The 19,429-nt window shown below is 33.3% G+C and overlaps 1 protein-coding gene across 2 annotated transcripts; it reads left to right on the forward strand.

Moving 5' to 3' along the window:
* The first annotated feature begins 443 nt into the window (after positions 1-443).
* Positions 444-19,150, forward strand: LOC128180973 (aminopeptidase NAALADL1-like). 2 transcript variants are annotated; one of them, XM_052849189.1, is made up of 12 exons: positions 444-1,000; positions 4,888-5,164; positions 5,404-5,526; positions 12,272-12,377; positions 12,529-12,681; positions 12,809-12,907; positions 13,045-13,247; positions 13,578-13,721; positions 13,853-14,011; positions 14,954-15,164; positions 16,539-16,698; positions 17,141-19,150. In XM_052849189.1, the coding sequence occupies exons 1-12, from the start codon at positions 651-653 to the stop codon at positions 17,307-17,309; spliced, it is 2,154 nt and encodes a 717-aa protein (XP_052705149.1). In that variant the 5' UTR covers positions 444-650; the 3' UTR covers positions 17,310-19,150. The 2 variants fall into 2 exon arrangements, with proteins under 2 accessions (XP_052705149.1, XP_052705148.1); XM_052849188.1 differs by having other exon boundaries at positions 445-1,000; positions 12,526-12,681.
* The last annotated feature ends 279 nt before the right edge of the window (positions 19,151-19,429 follow it).

A 19,429-nucleotide genomic window follows, 5' to 3' on the forward strand; every position in this document is an offset into this window, starting at 1 on the left:
TAAGAGATACATCCTAAACAAAACAAAAAAAACAAAACATTTTTCTAATTGGAGAATTAATGTGTTTCTCTTTAGTCCTGTCGTATATTTGGAAGAGAAAAAATGAAGAGACACTTATCCTTTAATCTATGAGATTTATTGTGGGTGAGAGCGACACTTTTATGTCTAATTGAAATTAATCATTTTAAAATCGAGATACATGCAGCCCAGAGTAAACGGGAAAAAAACTATTGTCGGAATAAAATTTATCAAAATTTTGGTGTTAATTCTGCTTTCCTTTTATCTGTTCGTCTTTTTATTCTTCGAAAAACGACAGATAAAAAATACCTTGAAAGATTGATCACGTAAATATACGGCATTTTGGGATTTTTAAACGTCTGCATGGGTTTAAACACACATTTAAATCGTTGCATAATTTGACAATTTCGGTTCAAAGCGCATTGTACACAATTGTGGGGATTACCATTGTAAATCGTGTAAAATCTAATTATTATCACCCCTTCCTTCGAGATAATTTTCCTGTTTTGTCGGTACGTCAACACTGCCATCTGCTCCAGAGATTTTTACCACTTCTGATACCGTCCCGCGAACTTAGTTAAATACCCTCAGGTGAAAACACTTCAAATGACTTGAGAAAGATTTACTTGAAAATGGCGACACCAAAGAGTATGAAGTCGTTTCGATCATGGAGTTCCGTCGATTCCGTGGACCCAAACGACGTACGTCGTCTGTGTGATACTGAAGCTGGGCCCAGCGCCCGGAAGCCCGCGGGACGCTGCGTCAGCACGTGGACCTTTTCTTTGGTGGTTTTGATCATTAGTGTTTTTTTGTTGGTTGGGCTGTTCGTGGGTTATTATATTCATGATGGTCAGATTTATACCGATAAAACGCCCTGCGACTATACTCTCCGTACCGATGGGTTCGATGCAGATCAACTGGAAATGGTACATGAAAATGTGATGTATTTGATGTCAGGTCGAAGGATTACAGACACAGCGGGGTAGGTTAAATGTTTGGCGGATTAGGAGTCGTGGATTAACAGATTAACGTTCAGATTTACGACAGGTGTTCAACACAGTAATTGATTACATGTTCACCTATATGTATTTGGTCAAAATAGCCCCGCTAACAATTTATTAATAGAATCACCCCTTATTAACCCATTTAATGTCTGTGATCTTTTGTATAGCAGAAGACGAAATGCATTTGCAAGGAAGTAAATACACATTAGAGAGCAGACGGTTTACAGGTGACATTGCATAATGGGGTGTGTTATCTGAGAAAGTACTTAACTGTCACAAATCTGAAATCTGATCTTTAAAATATATGGTTTTAACATGCACATAGTGAAATTCATAAGTTTACATTAAGATTTGTGTATCATAAAGTGTCTAGCCTCCCCCCCCCCCTCCGCCTCACACCCCAATCCCTGCCCATAAAATTGACTGTCCAAAATGCCTAGCCCTGATTTGAAAACCATGAGAGTGTTTACTATAAAAGAAACTCACTATGAAGTAGTGAATATTTACAGTCTCCTTAGCTTCATTTTATTTCTTAATAAAATAATGTATTCATGTTTATTCACAACTAATGCCACAATTATAATATATTTTATAAGTGCTGAGTTCAAACATTTGTAAGTTTATGGCATGTAGCAGTAACATATAGCATTGATTTGGGTTTTTTTTATCCTAAATGAGTGACAAAAAAACAAGGGACCTTGGTTGGCAGTATATGTTGCATCATCTTCACTAGCCAAGGTTTTCTGATCTGCACTGCTTCTCACGAACCCAAGGCTAGCAAAGATGATGTTACATCTATATATAGAAGTTCCAAATATCAATATGAATATATAAAGTACATTTTTTGAAAGTAGAAATGTAACTTGCACCCACCCATTCCCTTTGCTACCTGCCTTTGGATGATAAACTTTCATTATTTCATTTGAATAACATATTCTAATTGAAAAGTAGATGAGATATGGAGTTTTTTCTTTCTTTCACATGCACTTTTGTTTTATCTTTTTTTACATTTATGATTAAAGAAGAAATGAAGTACATGTACTAGTATTAAAATATTATTTTGGTTTATTATAAAATTTAATCACTCCAACAGAATCATAAGCTTTTTGTTGGCATTTTACTACGTACTACACATGTACAAGATTTATCTCGACCAGGTATTACTCGTTTGGGAGATTTCCTATCGCAAATTAACATTCGAAGACAGCCATTATCGCCGTTACAGGAGATACCCTCTTTACAATTGTTATGTTCACAGTCGATAATGATCAGCCATTTAAAAGAACCAAGCATGATGATACATCAGTTCATGAAAGAAATCGGATAATCGACAAAATGGTTCATAAATTGCGATAGAAATCTAGACGATAATCGCTGGTTAATTCGCTCCTCTTGGTACATATGCGTATGACAGCTAAAGCAAGCTTAGGTTATATGTACAGTGATTTTTATTTTTCTGGACGGTGCGTCTATTTGTTTGAAGAGATCCGATCTGACTATGCAGTGGTCCAATTAATTTGCTTCACCTGTCTCTATTTTCCTTTGTGCACGACAAAAATTATTTTTCATTTTCTTTCTCTCTCATAACAATGGTGTCTAGCCCCAAGCGAGTTTGTTCTTTTGTATTCAGTCAGGTAGACCATAAAAGAAAACGATAATACAATTGCAGATTTTGTATTGGATAAAAAAAATGAGCTTATTAACTCCATGCGCACTCTTAGGAATTTTGGAGTTTTAATGGTTTAAATTTTTTAGGAAGGCATGTGCAGATCAGGAATTTTTTTCCTGGGGGAGGGGATACGAATTTTTTCTTTGCTAAGTAGTGGGGTCCAAGGTGTAGTTTCAGTTCCTTTACAATGTTAATTTGATAAGCTAAGATTTTTCCAGTCCAGATCACCCTGACCCCCCCCCCCCCACCCCTCAAGATCTCCATGCATGGGAGGAAGGAGAGGAAACTGTCTTAATACCATAATATCTATACAGGAACAGTTAAAATTATTATGTCGTAAATATTGCAATTAGGAAACTGATTTTATTAATTAAGCACTAAGTTAAATGACATTGTTTATATGAACCTAGTGCTTATTTGATATAACACTGAATTTTACTTCCCTGATCATTGTAAGTATGTCTAATATTGACATCTAAGTGAAGTGCAAAAAGATTAACCATTATCTAGGGCTGATAAACACATGCATCCGAGAGAAGAATAATTTACCTAATTACCTATTTGTTCATCGTTTTGTTTTTCTGTACTGGATAAATCTTTTTATTTTTTTTATTTTTTTTTTCTTTCTCTTGCATAGAATGAGACGGTCACATATTTTGCACTGCACATATAAACTAATTGCCAGTCTGGGTATTAATATAAACCTGTTGGATCTTTTCAATTAATTTGACCTTTACGAATTTTTTTTGATACGGCACTAAAAATATTCGGTCTGTTAACTTTTCATCATGTTAACAGCTTTTATTCTGTGCTTACGGCTACTGCATTATGAAGACCTAGAAATATACCATGAGAAGTCTGAATCCTATATTTTGGCCATCGCACAAAAAGCTATGTCTGCTATCAAAGGATTTCGTCCTCTGTTGATATAACTTTAAATTCATAATTCTCACCTCAGGTTATGGGTGACATTCCATGAAATTAGGGGACTGAGGTACAGGATTTTTGTAAAATAATTAATACCTGGTAATTATGGTGATTAGTAAGGTCTAGTTTGGGGTATAATCGTTAAAAAAACTGGTGCAAGCTGCTGAAAGCTATCTGACAATCAATATAGCGTATAATGTATTCTTTAACATCACATTCTTTGAAGTCTCTCGGCAAATATCATTTTTGCACAGGTTTAAACTTCAGGGGCATTATGGTACAAATGAACTGTGCTAATTCACCTTCATTTTTGGTTGATAAGGGAGTGCAAACATGCTTGGATAACAAGCTTTTCTGAAGAGGTGCATTATATAGGGGTGTGAAATTTTTGACGACAAAATGAAATCAAAAGATAGATTTAAATCCTGTGGAAGTTGTCTTTATCACTTGATTATACTTTGCCCCCGCCAACTTTTCACTGAAATGAAGAATGGCACCTTTTGTTATGGTTGACGCATAATTCGTTTTAATAATGTAAAAATGATTTTTGTCAATTTTTCAGTTGGCTTAATTGTTGTCGCAAAACCTTGTAATTTAAAATCTGTATGGCTCAAAAGGCATTGTGTGTAATTTTCCACCATACTCAAGCATGCTAGCGCTATGGTTGCATGCAGACTTGCTCAGAAGTGCATTAAGGGTTTCTCAATTTCATAATTATAAGGGACAACATTTAGCATCACTGATCTTGTTCAAAGGGCCCTTTGTATCTATTGAGGAGGCAGTTGCTAAAGTAAACGGGGGAAAATCTCAAGAGTCTACAAAGATTTCCTGTTGGAGCTGTGAAAAAAATAAATCTGTTACTCTGGAAACTTCTTTATTATGAATTAAAGCAATATTTTTAGTCTGAAATACCCAATCTTCAAGGTATTGAATGATAAAATATGTATATGGTTACACCATGTTATATACCCTAATTCATTTTGTATCAATTTTTGGCATTTAAAAAAATTAATATATTATTATTAATTTATTAAGATTGTTTACAGTTTATTGCCAAAATTAAGAGATTGAAGAACCTCAATTGAAGGCAATTCAAAAACTTAGATGGTCCTTGATTTTGTTCACTGTCCATCAAATACACTTTGCAAGTTATACAGAATTTTAAGGTTGATTAACTGCCAAAAAAATGCCAACACGTTTTCATATTTACAGAATATTGGCTGGACCGTATGATCGATTTATTCAGCAAATATTTTATCTATTTTTTAGAAAAATGACATCAGTTATCACTCAAAAGTCGGGAGAGTCATCGGATAAAAGAATGGTAACTTACATTCATGAGACTCTAAAAAACTTGCGTTTGGACAAAGTGGAAACTGCACAGTACACAGTAGAAGTTCCCTCCCTTGATGCAGATAATCCCTCGGAGATAACCTTGTCTAAATCGGGAGATGAAGTACTTGTGTTGAAGTATGGAGGAAAGAACTCTACAGAACCCCTCAAAAAGGAGGGTGGCTCCATTGTAGCAATTCCAGGAAGAGCAAGAGTAAGGATTCTGTAAACTCTAAGAAACTTATTGCAAACATGTTTATAATTAAATTGGATTAATGCTTATAATATATATAGGATACTCATTAACATTTCCTTAAGTCTTAAAAATGATTGTATAAGAGAATTGAGCTATGACTGCAGTGTTTCAATATATTTCTGATTATATATTTAACTTTTATATGGGATTTAAAAAAAAAAATTATTAAAATCATTTTGTTTTATTATCAATTTTAGGGTCACCTTGTATATGGCTTCTATGGACGAAGACAAGATATCTACCATATAAAGAAATCAATTATCTCACTAAAGAATTGTGTCCTTTTGCTGAGACTTGGAGAGATTTCCATTCGAGAAAAGGTATTCTATTTTTGAAAGTGAAAGAAGGTAATTAAGATATATTGTGGAATATCATTTAATTTTTGGGGGGTCACTTTATGTGAATTTTTGGGTTTTTTTTCATTATTCATGGAGATGTAATTTCAAGGATGTGTGGGTTTTCAGTTTCAGTAGAAAGTTAACAATTTGTTTTTTTTGAGGAATTAAATTCCTGGGGGAGGGCTTTCAACAAATACCATGAAAAATTGAGCCACCATGAATTCTAATAATTCCATAAAACCATACATATAAGACAGTGTATTAAAATGCAACCTATGTTTCCTTTTGTAATTGGTTTTTCATACTGCAAACTCTTTAATTGCAATTAATAAATACACTCCCAGATAAATCTAAACTATGTGAATTCATTTCACATGAAATATTTTCCAAAACTAGTTGACTAAATTAAAGTAGTGTTTGAAGAAGAAACAATTTGCAACAGATTTATTTTAGACTTATGAGTCACTTTGTGATCATAAATTTTTGGGCACAAAATGTGAAAATTTTTAATATCCTTTTATGGGTAAGAACATGAATTATAACAATTGAAAATCTTTGTCTCTTAGTTTTCTAAGTGGCATGTAGAATGTTGATTAGTTCACGAAGGTCAAAAGGTGTGAAAATAAAACAGACCTATATAATTTTTTTCCTTCAGTGACCTAGCTATCATAGATTTTGATAATGTTGGTTACCCCACGCAAATCACAGGAATTTTTTGTTTAGCAAGCAAGTTTTCTCACGATTTTTACTCGCATTTCATTAAGGATCTACAGTATTAAGTGAAGGGTGGCATATCTAATCCTTTCTAGCTGCTTATTCACACCAGTGCTTCATCTGTCTCTTGTCTCATGTGAGTGTACAAACACATGCAGAGCTTTGATAGAAATCAGCACCGTTTAATCATTAACCAGTATATTAATTAAAGTGATATAAATGGCAATATTTTCTAATGCCCATGTTTTGGTCACCTTAATCTCTAGAAAAATCCAGAATAAAAAATTTTGAAAAAGCATTTACAGATAAATGCTTGCATTATTTAGCAAAGATTTAAAAAAAAAAAAAATAGAAAAGAGATAAATACAATTACTATTTCAGAAAATTATATTTACTTGAAGGTTAACGTAAAGGTATCGAATATGTAATCTTTTTTTCATTAAACTGAAATTTACAAATTTAAAAAGAATTGAAATACAAACATGAAGATTTGCTTATTAATGATACTCCTTAAAACAACTTACTTTTTAATTATACCTAATGCAACTTCTTTGTAACTGCTGTATGCATGAAATTTCCTGAAACTTTGTGCTAGACATAATTAAGGACACAATGTGTAGATGTGCATTGTTACCAAAAGTTTGCAATTGATGGCCTCCTGAAGCTAAGGTATAGATCATCAAAAATTCCTCTGACTTTTGAGCCACCCCCCCCCCCCCTTTCTTCACATTTTCATAAATGAAAGTTTTTCCAACTTCAAATATAAAGTAAAAGTGGGATAACAGTCAGAGGAGCCTCAGATTAGGGTTTAGACTTCAAAATGAAGTTTAAAGTGTAAACATGGGACACTTTGATATCAATCTAAGGGACATGGTACTCAGGTGACCATCAAGGCCTGCAGGCCTCTTGTTTAGAGATAAAACGTATGTATTTCTAAATGGTAATTAATTGATGATAGAAGCTAAAGAATTTTCACATTGCTATTGTGATAATGAAACACTTAAGAGCCAAGGTTGTGAAGTTGTGACAAAAAGTGTGACTTGAGAACTGCCCTGATGTTGCTATATATAATAGCTGATAAGAGAAAGATGATCAGAAGAAAATGTTTAAAGATTTTTTGCTGTTTCTTTTTTTTCTCTTGACAGCAAATTTCATATTGCGTGGTAATTCTAGCCATTCTAGTCAGATTTATCTCTCACATTCCCATCCCTCTCAAAGATATTTCAAAAAAATAAATCGAATTTGTTATTCTAGCTAAGTGCCAGAATTTTCCTCTTATAACAAATCTTTGACATTTAAATTATTGGGGTTTTTTTACATTAAACTAAATCTTGAAATAATTAAAAACATTTTTTTCTAGTCTGGTGTCTGAATCCTGTTTTGGTTGGAATTAAATGTTTTTTTTTTTTGCTATTACAGGTAACTCTCGATGGCTCGAACTTCGATCCCTCGAAGTTCTTGATCGCTCGAAGTGAGTCTAGGGTTCCGATTTTTTTCCCTATATAACTAAGCAAATTTACTCTTGATTTCTCGAACTCTTGATCTCTCGAAACCCTTGATCCCTCGAAGTCAAACTGAAGTCCCGTTATTCATAATCTATAGTTTTTTACCCTCGATACCTCGAAGTCGCCCTGTATCTCCAAGCGCTATACCTAATTAACACCTACTTGGTCATTTAAATTGCTCCAGGCGTTAGACGCGGGACCCGTGTCACGGGTTGTTTATTTAGGCGACACTTGTCCTGCAAGGTGATAATTGTTTGATGATTGCCCATACCGATACCTAATTTATAATCAACACCAACCGTTTTACGATAATTTGGAGACGCAATGAAAATGAAAAATTAATTGAGACGAAACGATGATATTGAGCCATGGTCAAATTTTAGAATTATAAAACTGTAAAAATTATGTTTAGCAGCATCTTTGTCATTATAATGATTATTCCTGAACAAGTTCTTACAGCTGGTGAAGGACCCGTACAGTGGGAACAATGGGTGGTACTCAGTTATCACATTTATGACATGTCGATCGTCTCGCAGTACAGTAGTACTGAGCAATCTGGTCTTAATATGATGCATAAAATAAATAATTATTATGAATTTATTTAATACTTGTTTTATTCAGTTTTAAAGAAAAACATCAATTTCTGTATAGTTTACTGAAGAGAAAACGTTGTTTAAGCACGTGCGTAAGGTTAGCACCAAATAAATGGCTGAATCATAACATCCGGTAAGACTAATTTTAAAACCCGTCGGTCAACCTGGAAAATTCCGAACTCTTGAAAACTCGAACTCTTGAAACCTCGAAGTTTTTCCTCGGTCCCATGGACTTCGAGCTATCGAGAGTTACCTGTATATACAAAAGCCTTGTGACTTTTGATGGAATTAACACATATGAGAATTGTATCTATAACCTCACATCATCATGAGCCAAGGGCTTCTGATCCACAACTACATGTATAAGGAGAGTAGGCTAGCTGATCAGAAACCATTGGCTAGCAACAGTGATAACCATCCATGATTTTAAGGTGTGCAAAATGATTGGTCTTCGAAGGCTGAGTCACAGATATCATAAGAAAATACATTCCATGATAAGTATTTGGTTGCCTATAGGGTAGTATGCCCCCCTCCCTCCCCCAAACAAAAAGTTTGGGGAAAATACAGTAATGACCTTCTCCATCTGTCTGTCTTTGCAATTGTGTCCAGTCCATATATTTTTAAGGAGAAACATTGAAAGTTCTTACTTCACACAAAGAACAATTATGACCTGAGGTTGTGTCATGATTTTGACACAAGGTCATTTGGGCAAGTCTAAGGTCAAGGGCATGATTTATTTCTAGGCCATATCTTGTAATGGAGAATGATTTGAAGTGAAAATTAGACACAAAGATTGCCTATGACCTAAAAATATGTCCTGACATCGAGTTTTGATCATTTGGGGAAGTTCAAGGTCACTGGAAGAAAAATGGTGCATCCATTACTTTCCAATAGAGAAATACTTGAGTTATTATATTTTCTTAGTGTGGGTATTATTTGTGAGCTTGCTAGCAGTACCTTTAGAGTCAATTTAAAATCAATCTTATGCAATGATATTTCATTACACATTTAACCTGCATACATTTTTATCTGCGTGTGAGTATTCCAATTAGTCATGTTTTAGAATCCATATAATTCATTATATGTCTGGCTTCTTTTTTTTCAGCCATAAAAGTACATTTAAAGCAATTGAAAATAATTCATGATCACAGAATTTGGTAATACATGTACTTTGATGGGAGGAGATTGAAATCTGTATGCTATTTCTGAACATCCGTTACCGAATTCTTGTTTAAAAAATCTTGTTGTCTTTTACTACTGTGCAATTAAACAATTAAATGTATATGTTTGTAACTACTCCAATTATTCCATTTAATTAGTCTAGTTATAGTGAAATGGGTTTAATCTTGGCAGATATCAGTCTGTGTAGATTGCCTAATTTCACAACAAGTACTTGTAGGTGTTCCATTACCAGGTGTATTAATTAAGGTAGAATGTTGCAGTATTTAGCCCTAGATATATCCATTATACCTGTTTTAAAATTAAAACTTGAATGCTTTTTTTTAAAAAAACATGGATGTCTGAGCTTAGTTTTTCAAGTATAATCATGAACAAATTAAAAAAAAATTTAAATTTTTTTTTAAAAATTAATCTTCTCCACTATAATACAAATGTATTTAAAAATTTAAAAGGTCCCCCCCTCCTCTCGTGTGCTTGCTCTCTCTCTCTCTCTCTCTCTCTCTCTCTCTCTCTGGTATTCCAGAATTTTAATATGAGAGGTAAATCATCATGTTTGCTAAGTAAGTCAGAACTGACCACTCCTGTTGATTAGTAGGGTACTCCACACCCTGCAACTTTGCAACTTTTAACTGAAGTAATTGTATTGGAAAATGATTAATATTGACACATTCATTTTATTTTGTCTAAGGTAACTTAATTTAATTTCCCCGGTTACTCTCTCCTGACTGATCTACTTGAAATAATTCATCCTTGCAGTTCTATGCACTAAACCGTTCCACTTTATTATTTTTTCTTCAAACTTAATGGAACACATTAGATCATAATCAAGCAATATTAAGGCAGAGATTTGTGGTTAACTAATTAAGGAAGAATATTATAGACATATTTTTATACACATATTAAGGCATGGTCACATAGATTTACATGTACTGTAAATTCCTAATTAAACGCAAAGAATTATTATCCACGTATTATCGCTAGTAGCACATCCCGCAGATTTGAAAATCTTGCGAATATTTTCCAGACAGATGTAAACCATTTGGAATTATGATAAAAATTTGTAGTTTGCAATTTTATATTCTCGCTATTTGATGCGAAACCGTTGAATCGTGGAATTAAGTACTTGCGTAAAATAAGGAATCTACAGCAGTGTATACTGTACTTTTATATGGGGTCTTAAACTTTGAATGAACTTTTAAGAATATACTAGTTGCATTAAAACAATAAATTGGTTTTTTTTAGGGTTCATGTTTTATTATTAGTCCCAAGGTTTTAATAACAAAAATTCTCTTCATTGAAAAAATCTAATAAAAAACAATGGATCCAATTACGTACCTAGCTAATTTGAACTCATATTTTTCAAATGAGTCGCATCTTATTGGCCATGCATTGTTAGTTTTTTTTTTTTTCACAGACAGTACCTCACGTTACATATTTTTCTCAAAATAATTTTTAATTTTTTTTATTAAACCCAGACAGTCTACCTATATAATAAACCATAGAAGGTAAAAATTATACATAATTATATATTATGAGAAAAATATATGACAACAGCTGGTACCTGTTTTATTGTTGTCTTTTTGTTGTTAACTTCCTATTTTTGACTCTCTTTTTTAACGCACTTCTTTACCTGAATAAAAGGGATAATGTGTGTGATCTGGTTAAATTGAAGATTTTATATCCAGATTTCTTAATTGGATCCAAATGATTGAACACAATGGTTAAATTGAAACTCTCATCTTCATTGAAAGACCTGAATATACACAGAAACATCAAAGAATGATCTTATCTGAAAATTAAAAGCCCATATTTGAAATATCTTTTCAATTATTTGATATGAAGTTTTTGATTTAAAAAGTCAGATTTACACGTTTGAAAGATTTCCCTGAGGCAGTCTGCTGAAAATTATTTGATCTATCATTATAAACCCAAACACTCGGAGACCTTCGTAGATTTTTCTCAGACAAACTCATTCTCAATCATATTGATGTAAACTGACAGTTTTGGTTATTAAGGGAGAAGTGTGAAATTTCACCACGTGTAGATTTTCAGATTAGGAAAACATTCCGTCAAGGTTTACCTTTGAGTTAAAGGATTTTCACAATATTGTAAGAATAAAATGTAATAGGGCTAGCCATAAAATGCAAACGTTTTATTGTTCTCTGTGAACCATCAAACATTAAATCTGTTTGTCTCTTTTATAACACATCATTAATGCAGTTGTAATGGTCTTGTTGAAAAGTTAAGGGGCTGTCTCAACAATGGAAATCTTAATATTATACATGTACTTCTTACCTGCCCAGTATGTCAAGAATTTACCTGTCTCCTCGGAGATAACTAATGGGGGACAACTCTTATCATGAGTCATGATAACAAGAAATTGACATTCTGTTTGAAGAAAAGTCCTTTTGGATAATAATGATCTCTTTTAATTTTATTTTAAAAAATACATGATATGTCTGTGACTATTTTATTTCCTAATCCAGTTGAATGCATGTATACCTGTAATTGTCTAGATGTAAAATTCTTTCATTTACCGATTAGATATGTTCAAGTAAAACAATGAATTAATTAATATATTGGTACATAGAAATGGAATTCAAGGATGAAGAAGAATTAAGAACTAATGTTAAAGTGTACATTATATTGCACATGATTGTATTTTATAGAAGAATGATTGAAAGCATAATTAACTTGACAGTGATTAAATTTTAAGTAATTTTTTTTTCCCTACAGATACGCCTTGCCTCTTTGGAGTCAGTGTCAGGCATACTGTTGTACCAAGATCCCTCAGACTCGGCGATGTCTCTCCACGAGCTCGAATCTGTTGCATATGAGCTCAGTAAGTCAACCAGCAAGCAACAATTTATAGATGTTCCTTTTTAATCACTTGAATTTAAGAATTGGTCTACTCTCAGGAATAAATTTGAATTTGTATTTTTAAAATCTCTTGAGTGTTTCAATATTATATTTGTCTGTAATTTCCTCAGAAGATGAGAACTTTCATGTTCCGGTTCACCTTGTCACTAGCAGTGATTCAAACCGAATGTTGAGAGAATTACGTGATGGTGGAGTTATTGCCCCTGATGAATGGGCCTCTGAAACAGGGGAGAAGTCGTATTTAGGGATAAATCCAAACAATGCCAGTAAGTAAACATGTTTTTTTCCTCTTTTACATTAATGTTATATATCTATTTAGGTATGAATGCAAACTATGAATTATATTGATATGCATTGTGAATATTATTCTAAGACTTTTATCATCAATTTCAGCTTTTCCTGCTGCTGTTGTGGAAATGAAAGTAAATGTTATTTACACTCAAGAAACCATTTCTAATGTGATGGGCACTATTTACGGGGACATGGAATCAGGTTATTGGCCGAGACTCTTTCTTAAACCCTCCTCTCTCTCTCTCTCTCTCTCTCAAACTCTCTTTCTCCCAGAGATATTTTATCTCTGTTTTCCCCCCTTGTTTAACTCCTCAACATCTTTACCTTTATTGTTTCAGATCGATTTGTTGTCATTGGAGCAGTAAGAGATGAATCAGTGGCAGGTGGTTCTGACCTTGACCTTGGAACAGCCCATTTACTGGAAATGGCCCAGGCCTTTGCCAACATTAAATTTGCAGAGAAATGGGGTCCCAGAAGGGGTGTCCGCTTCTGTTCATGGGGTGGAGGGAAATCAATGAAAGGGTTATCAGAGTATATAAAGGTATTCTTTTTCAATATCTTTACTTTTATGATACTGTATATTCCTTATTTTACGCGAGTACTTAATTCCGTATTTGAATGGTTTTTCATCAGATTGTGAGAATGTAAAATCATGAACGCCAAATTTTAATAATTCCAAATAGTTAACACCTATCCGAAAAATTAAAGCAAGATTTTTAAATCTGCGGGATGTGCCTCTCATGATTTTATGCAAATATTAATTACTCGTATATAATTAAGAATTTACAGTACATAAACTGCATTTGAAGAAACTTAGTTCAAGTCTTTATACAATCTATATGTTAACTTTTGGGTTCTCTTTTGTTTTTAGGCAAATAAGTATGTGTTTGGAGAGCAGACCATAGCATATATTGACCTTGACCTTTACATAGAAAGGTCATCCACTGAAAAAACTGTGTTTGAAGTTGCATCAAGCCCAGCCTTGCATAAACTTATTCAGCAAGTGTTACATCAGGTATTTTGATTTTTTTCTCTATACCTTTGAATATTACTGAGAGCAGATCAAGTTTTTAGAAACCCATTCATTTGTATCTGTTATTATATCACAAGAGAACAAATTTGGGAATCAATTTTTAAATTCATCAGGTTCCTCACCCAGAAGACAAGCAGTTTACGATTGCAGACTGGCAATATGATCAACCTGTCAATCCATTTGTATCCCATGGCAACCAGATGATTTGTAACACCCTCCACAGCCAGGGAACTGTGGTCATTAGTGTTGGATACAGTGTCAAGCAAATCAAGGTCTGTGTCTGCAAGATCAGGAAAATTGTTTTATCACTTTACAGACCCCATAATAACATGGTTAATTTTTCTATCCAGTGAAAAATATTAGATAGGTTTTCCTTAGACTGAACAGAGTGTTTTAAGTTTTAAAATCAAACGTAATCATAGATATAAAGGTGGGATCTTTGTGTCAAACCACAGTCCAGAGTCTGCTTAGCTCGGCTTTCCTTTGTACCAATGATTAAATAATGAATCAAAAAGTTGAATATCAACAAGTAATATGTGACGTCACGTTAAACACTTTGGATTGAATACGATCATGGACCTTATGACTGCAATTATTTTTTAATTCATACCATGTTTTGTTTAAACTCCGATTTGATTATCATTAAAGGTGGCATTGAATGCCAATCTCCAATTTTGCTTTATTATAACTCCCTGAAAACTCAGTTTTGGGGGGGGGGGGGGGGGGGGGGTTGTTGTTATATGAATCACCATGTCCATCCATCAGTCTGTTTTGTCCAGTCCAAAAAAACAGTTGCAGATTTTAAAGATATATTTTAACCACATGATAATATATGTATCACCACAAAGATCATGCATAAGTAAAAGAAGGTATATAATATACACAGGACATAAAATGTATAATATATAGGACATAAGGAGACAATAGTCATAAGTACTAGCACTTTTAGCATTTAATTAGTCTGTCCATCAATCTGTCCTACTTTCATGTCTTGTCTTAAACTTTTATGAGAAGAAAAATCAGAGGCCTACACTTTGCACTAAGCGCCTGCCTTTGACCTACAATGCAAATAAAATTAATTTTTTTAACATGAAAGCTACTCATTTTATATCCATGTTTTACAACAATGAAAATTGTTAGATAATGTTCAAAGGAATGTGCAGGAATATCCTTTAAAACACAGAGAAGTTTAACATTTATATTGTAACTGACAGGACGGTGAGGAAACCTCGGCAGTACTTCATGACTCGGAGCACCATGACCAGTATCATCTAGCCGCCTCCAGAGTAATCTCCCTTTTGGCCCTTCAATTAATGGACGACCAGCAACTTCCACTCAACCTGGGAAACTACACCAAGTTCATCCATGATGTTTTTGCTAGAAGCCTGGTAGATCTGTCTAATGCACAGGCAAATGTGGATATTGGTAAAATATGGAGCTTTGATATATTGAACATGCATGAACATTTTCATATTTAGCAAACATGGAATTAATACTATAAAACATATTTTTGAATGCATGTAGATATCTTGAATTTTAAAGCAGCTAGTGTCATAGAGGATTAATGTTTTTCATACTATAAAGAGCTACATGCAGCTAATAGTATCTCAAACTATATACAGCATCCCATAAAAAATTCGTTTTAAAAGAAAACATTCCAATCTTTCTGCTACCGTTAATTTTAAAGTTCAGTTTCTGATATTAAGTCATTCTCATCTTGATATTTGATTTGATTTTTTTCAAAGTTGTTGTAAAAAAACAGGAAAGATGTTCCTTATTTAAATGAGAGATTAAATAAAAGTGAAATGATTTTATAACGAGATGCCCACAGGCCTTGATGTTCACCTGAATTACAAAGCCCTTAGATACCCCCTAGCGTAAGGGGGCCAAAAATTGTAAACTTTGTTAAAAAGAAACTTGCAGGCCTTTTATGGTCAGTCTTTTATAATATTCAGTTTAATTTGATATGCACACAAACCTACAATGCACAGGAAATTAATTTAAAAGTAGATTTCCTGAAATATAACACATATTTATAGTGTTTAATATAGCCAAGTGGTGATTTACCTTGAAGTTTTAAAGTAAAAAATGTAAATTAAATTGTTTACAGACAGCATCCGACCAACAGCAATTAAAAAAGCAAAAAAAAAATGTTCACTACATAGCCATATTTGTCACCCTTCCCAAATAAGCATTTTAACCCCTGCCCTATGCCCCCCCCCCCCCTCCACCTTAATTAGGACCTGAACCCCTGACCCAGCTAGAGGCCATGAATTTCACAATTTTGGTAGGGGGCTTCATGGACTTCATAACCATACATTTAGTTTTTCTCAAATATATATTGAAAGGAAATTTTCTAAGATATAATGCATTTTCACTCTATCGCAAAATTGGCCCAACCCTAGGGCCTATTACCTCTGACCCAGGAGCCATTAATTTCACAATTTTAGTAGAGGGTATCATGAGCCTTGTAACCATGCATTTAGTTTTTTCTGACGTGTATGGGAGTAGAGAAGAAGATATATTTGAAATTTTTGTTTTGTTTTGGCATATTTTAGCCTGCCTATGAGGCCTGGGGTTGGTAAAGTCATGAATTTCACAATTTGGATGCCTCTTATCCTTGAGGTGCTTTAAATCAAAAGTGTAACAATTAGCCATGTAGTTTTTAAGCAGAAGTTAAAAATGTAAAATTTATAACAGACAACAGTCAATTCACGAGGACTGACAATGACTGACACTGACACTGGCTAAGAATAATGAATGAGAAACATGAATGACAATCCTCTTTGTACCTTGCAGAAATGTTGAGCAACTCCATTGACAATCTATCTCGCATCGGGAAAGCCTTCCAAGATTTTGTCAGCTCCGATGTCAACAAAGGAATTCCTCTGGGAATTCGTCGGATGAATGATATCAAGATGGGAGTGGACAAAATTCTAACTTCTCCCCCAGAGTTAAGGTATACTCCCCTTGAATGCCTAATGCAACCATACCTGTTAAAGTCCATAGAAGGCTTTGTTTAGCTCTGCTAGCTTCTATGGGCTTTAACAGGCCTACATTTCTACATAGATAATCAGTGACAAACTTAATGAATAGTGATAAGTTGAATGTACTGATAAGCTTGTAAGATGCATGTAGTGGTTACTTTAAGTTTCTTTTGTGTACCAAGTACTATTTTTGACTGAGTATACAGTTTATATTATTTACATGTACATGAGAATGTATGAAGAAATGGCCTGTAGGTTTTTCAACTTAAAAAAGAATATTGTCACAGGTTTAGATTTTTTTCTACAGCTTACAACACGTGTGGATTAATTGATCGATTGTTTATTGAAGGACCGTACTGGGAATGACCAGATAATATGTGACTTCGTCATATTTTTATCCCTGTTACATTGTAGGTTTACAAGTCCTTTGTTATATGACACCGCGCCTGACGGAAGTTCTCAGCTGCTTAAGGAAGCAATAAAAACTGCCAGCATCACTAAGAAATGGGATCAGGTTCAACAGATTGTGAATGCAATCAATAGGGCGCTACAAGAAGTGATGTCATATCTTCAGCTCTCGTGATAAACAGATCACCCCTAACCCCCCACCTCCACCACCCATTTGACCCAGCTGGAGTCTAGACCATGTGCCAAAGAAATCATATTCCCTTTTCTAATCTCATCTTGCAGCAACGTACATTTGCTACATATGAAATGGAGATGTCTGAATCATTAAGTACAGCATCGAAGTTAAATCATTGAAACATCAAATGTTTTGGATAAGCTTTGACTTTTTTGTTTGTATAGGTAGAGTTTATCATGTCATGCATTAGGGCAAAATAATTTTTTTAACTTTTGTGATTTTTCTGCCCATTTTGTACTTTTCCTAGCTAAGTTTTTGTACATGCAGCATATACGTAAAAGTGGTCAATATCATTTCCGCGTTTGGGATTTACACTAATCATGCAGTAAGCTTTAAAAATTGTGTAAAATACCCCGTGTATATACTACACTGTAGTATATAAAAAAAAACTCAAAACTTTAATTGGTAAATCAGGCCTCCACGCATTTCTTGCCTCACATGTCTAGTTTGACTATAGGAAATTAGTACTTAACCACCAGCATAAGTCACTACTTCTACAGTAATGAATTTGTTGATTTTTATTACATGTATATATATATGTGTTTAGTGATGTACATGTTGGTGCCATTTCATTTTCAATCAGTATGTCTGGTTTTGTGATATGATATGTATATTTTTTTCTAGTGATGTGTGCAACTTTTGTGCAGCAAGTTTTCTAGTAATGTGCCATTTTTTACATGTATAAATACTGTTAATGTGTGTATGAACAAGATAAGAATTTCCACGAAAACCTTGCCAATTTCCTTTATGTAAATTAAAAGTTTTGAGAGCTTCGATCCTCTTTAAAAAATATATTATTTTGAATCATTATAAAAAAAATTGGACAATTACGTAAGGAAACCCTAATTTTGTTTCCACTACAATTATATTGTTTTTAAGAAGTCATTTGTTGTCCAATTCGAATTTCATGATCATGATCTTCTTGTAAAATAATTAATTTGTCCATGTGTTGATAAATCATAATTCGTACAAATTTTGAATATCAAGAGTACTTGTGTCCAAAAAGTAATTTGTTTGCCATCGTATGAGTCATTCTTAATTTGGAAAAAAAGTAAAATGAGTGTTAATTATGATATTCGTTGTAAATATCATGTCATAATACTGTGCCATATGACATTTTGCTAAGGCTATGCATGACGTAATACATGTATAATTATGGTATTTTGTGTGAGTAAAAGTCTGTAATTTGTGTATAATTATCAGTATTAATTTGGTATCGCAGTAATGTAAGGATCATGATTTGTGTCATAACATTTATCTAGTCAGCCATTTAAATGTCATATTTCTAATCACTCAGGGATGTGCAATTGTAGTGTAAGGGAGGCAACTACCTTTTTGTTTGCAATAGTTTTTTTTTTAGTGTAGAATGAGAAAAAAGAATATCATGGGAAAATGAAGTTTAATTAGTTATGCAAGCTTCCACAATGTCATAAAAATGTATATATACATGTGTAATTTGTGAATTACTGATGAAAGGTCTGATACGTATATGCTCATAGTATACTTCTTTATGAGTGTATACATGGATGTACTAATTAATGTTCTAATAAAATATAATCAATAATCTGAAGTTTATTATAATTCCTCCAGAGAAAACAATAATTTAAAATAAATGTACATCAGTGTGTTTGCATTATTGTAAATATTCTCATTTAAATGAGCAAAATATTTGACTTCAATCTAGCTATAATATATGTTTTCAAGAAAATTTGTTTTCTTTGCATGTCAAAATGTGTTGCACGTGCTGTTAATTTAACAATAAAGACTTAGTTAAGAATTAATCACTATTTCATTGATATTAGCTATTTATTTTGTACTAGCTACACAACACTGACACAGAACCCCAGGATTTGTCTACTCATTCAGCAGAAGTTTTGACTCGTAAATTAGAGCAAGATATCATTTTGTACTAGCACAAAGAACTATGTCCTAACTTACTTAAATAAACACCAAGAAAAAAATCGCATTAATGAAATTAATTAAAGCTAGTTTATTTGGAGGCATTGGGTTTTTGCCATTTCTTTGCAGAGTATAGTTAATAAATGACTCGCAACTTAAGT

This window comes from Crassostrea angulata, chromosome 4 (assembly GCF_025612915.1).
Source record: "Crassostrea angulata isolate pt1a10 chromosome 4, ASM2561291v2, whole genome shotgun sequence".
In the NCBI taxonomy this organism is placed as follows: domain Eukaryota; kingdom Metazoa; phylum Mollusca; class Bivalvia; order Ostreida; family Ostreidae; genus Magallana; species Magallana angulata.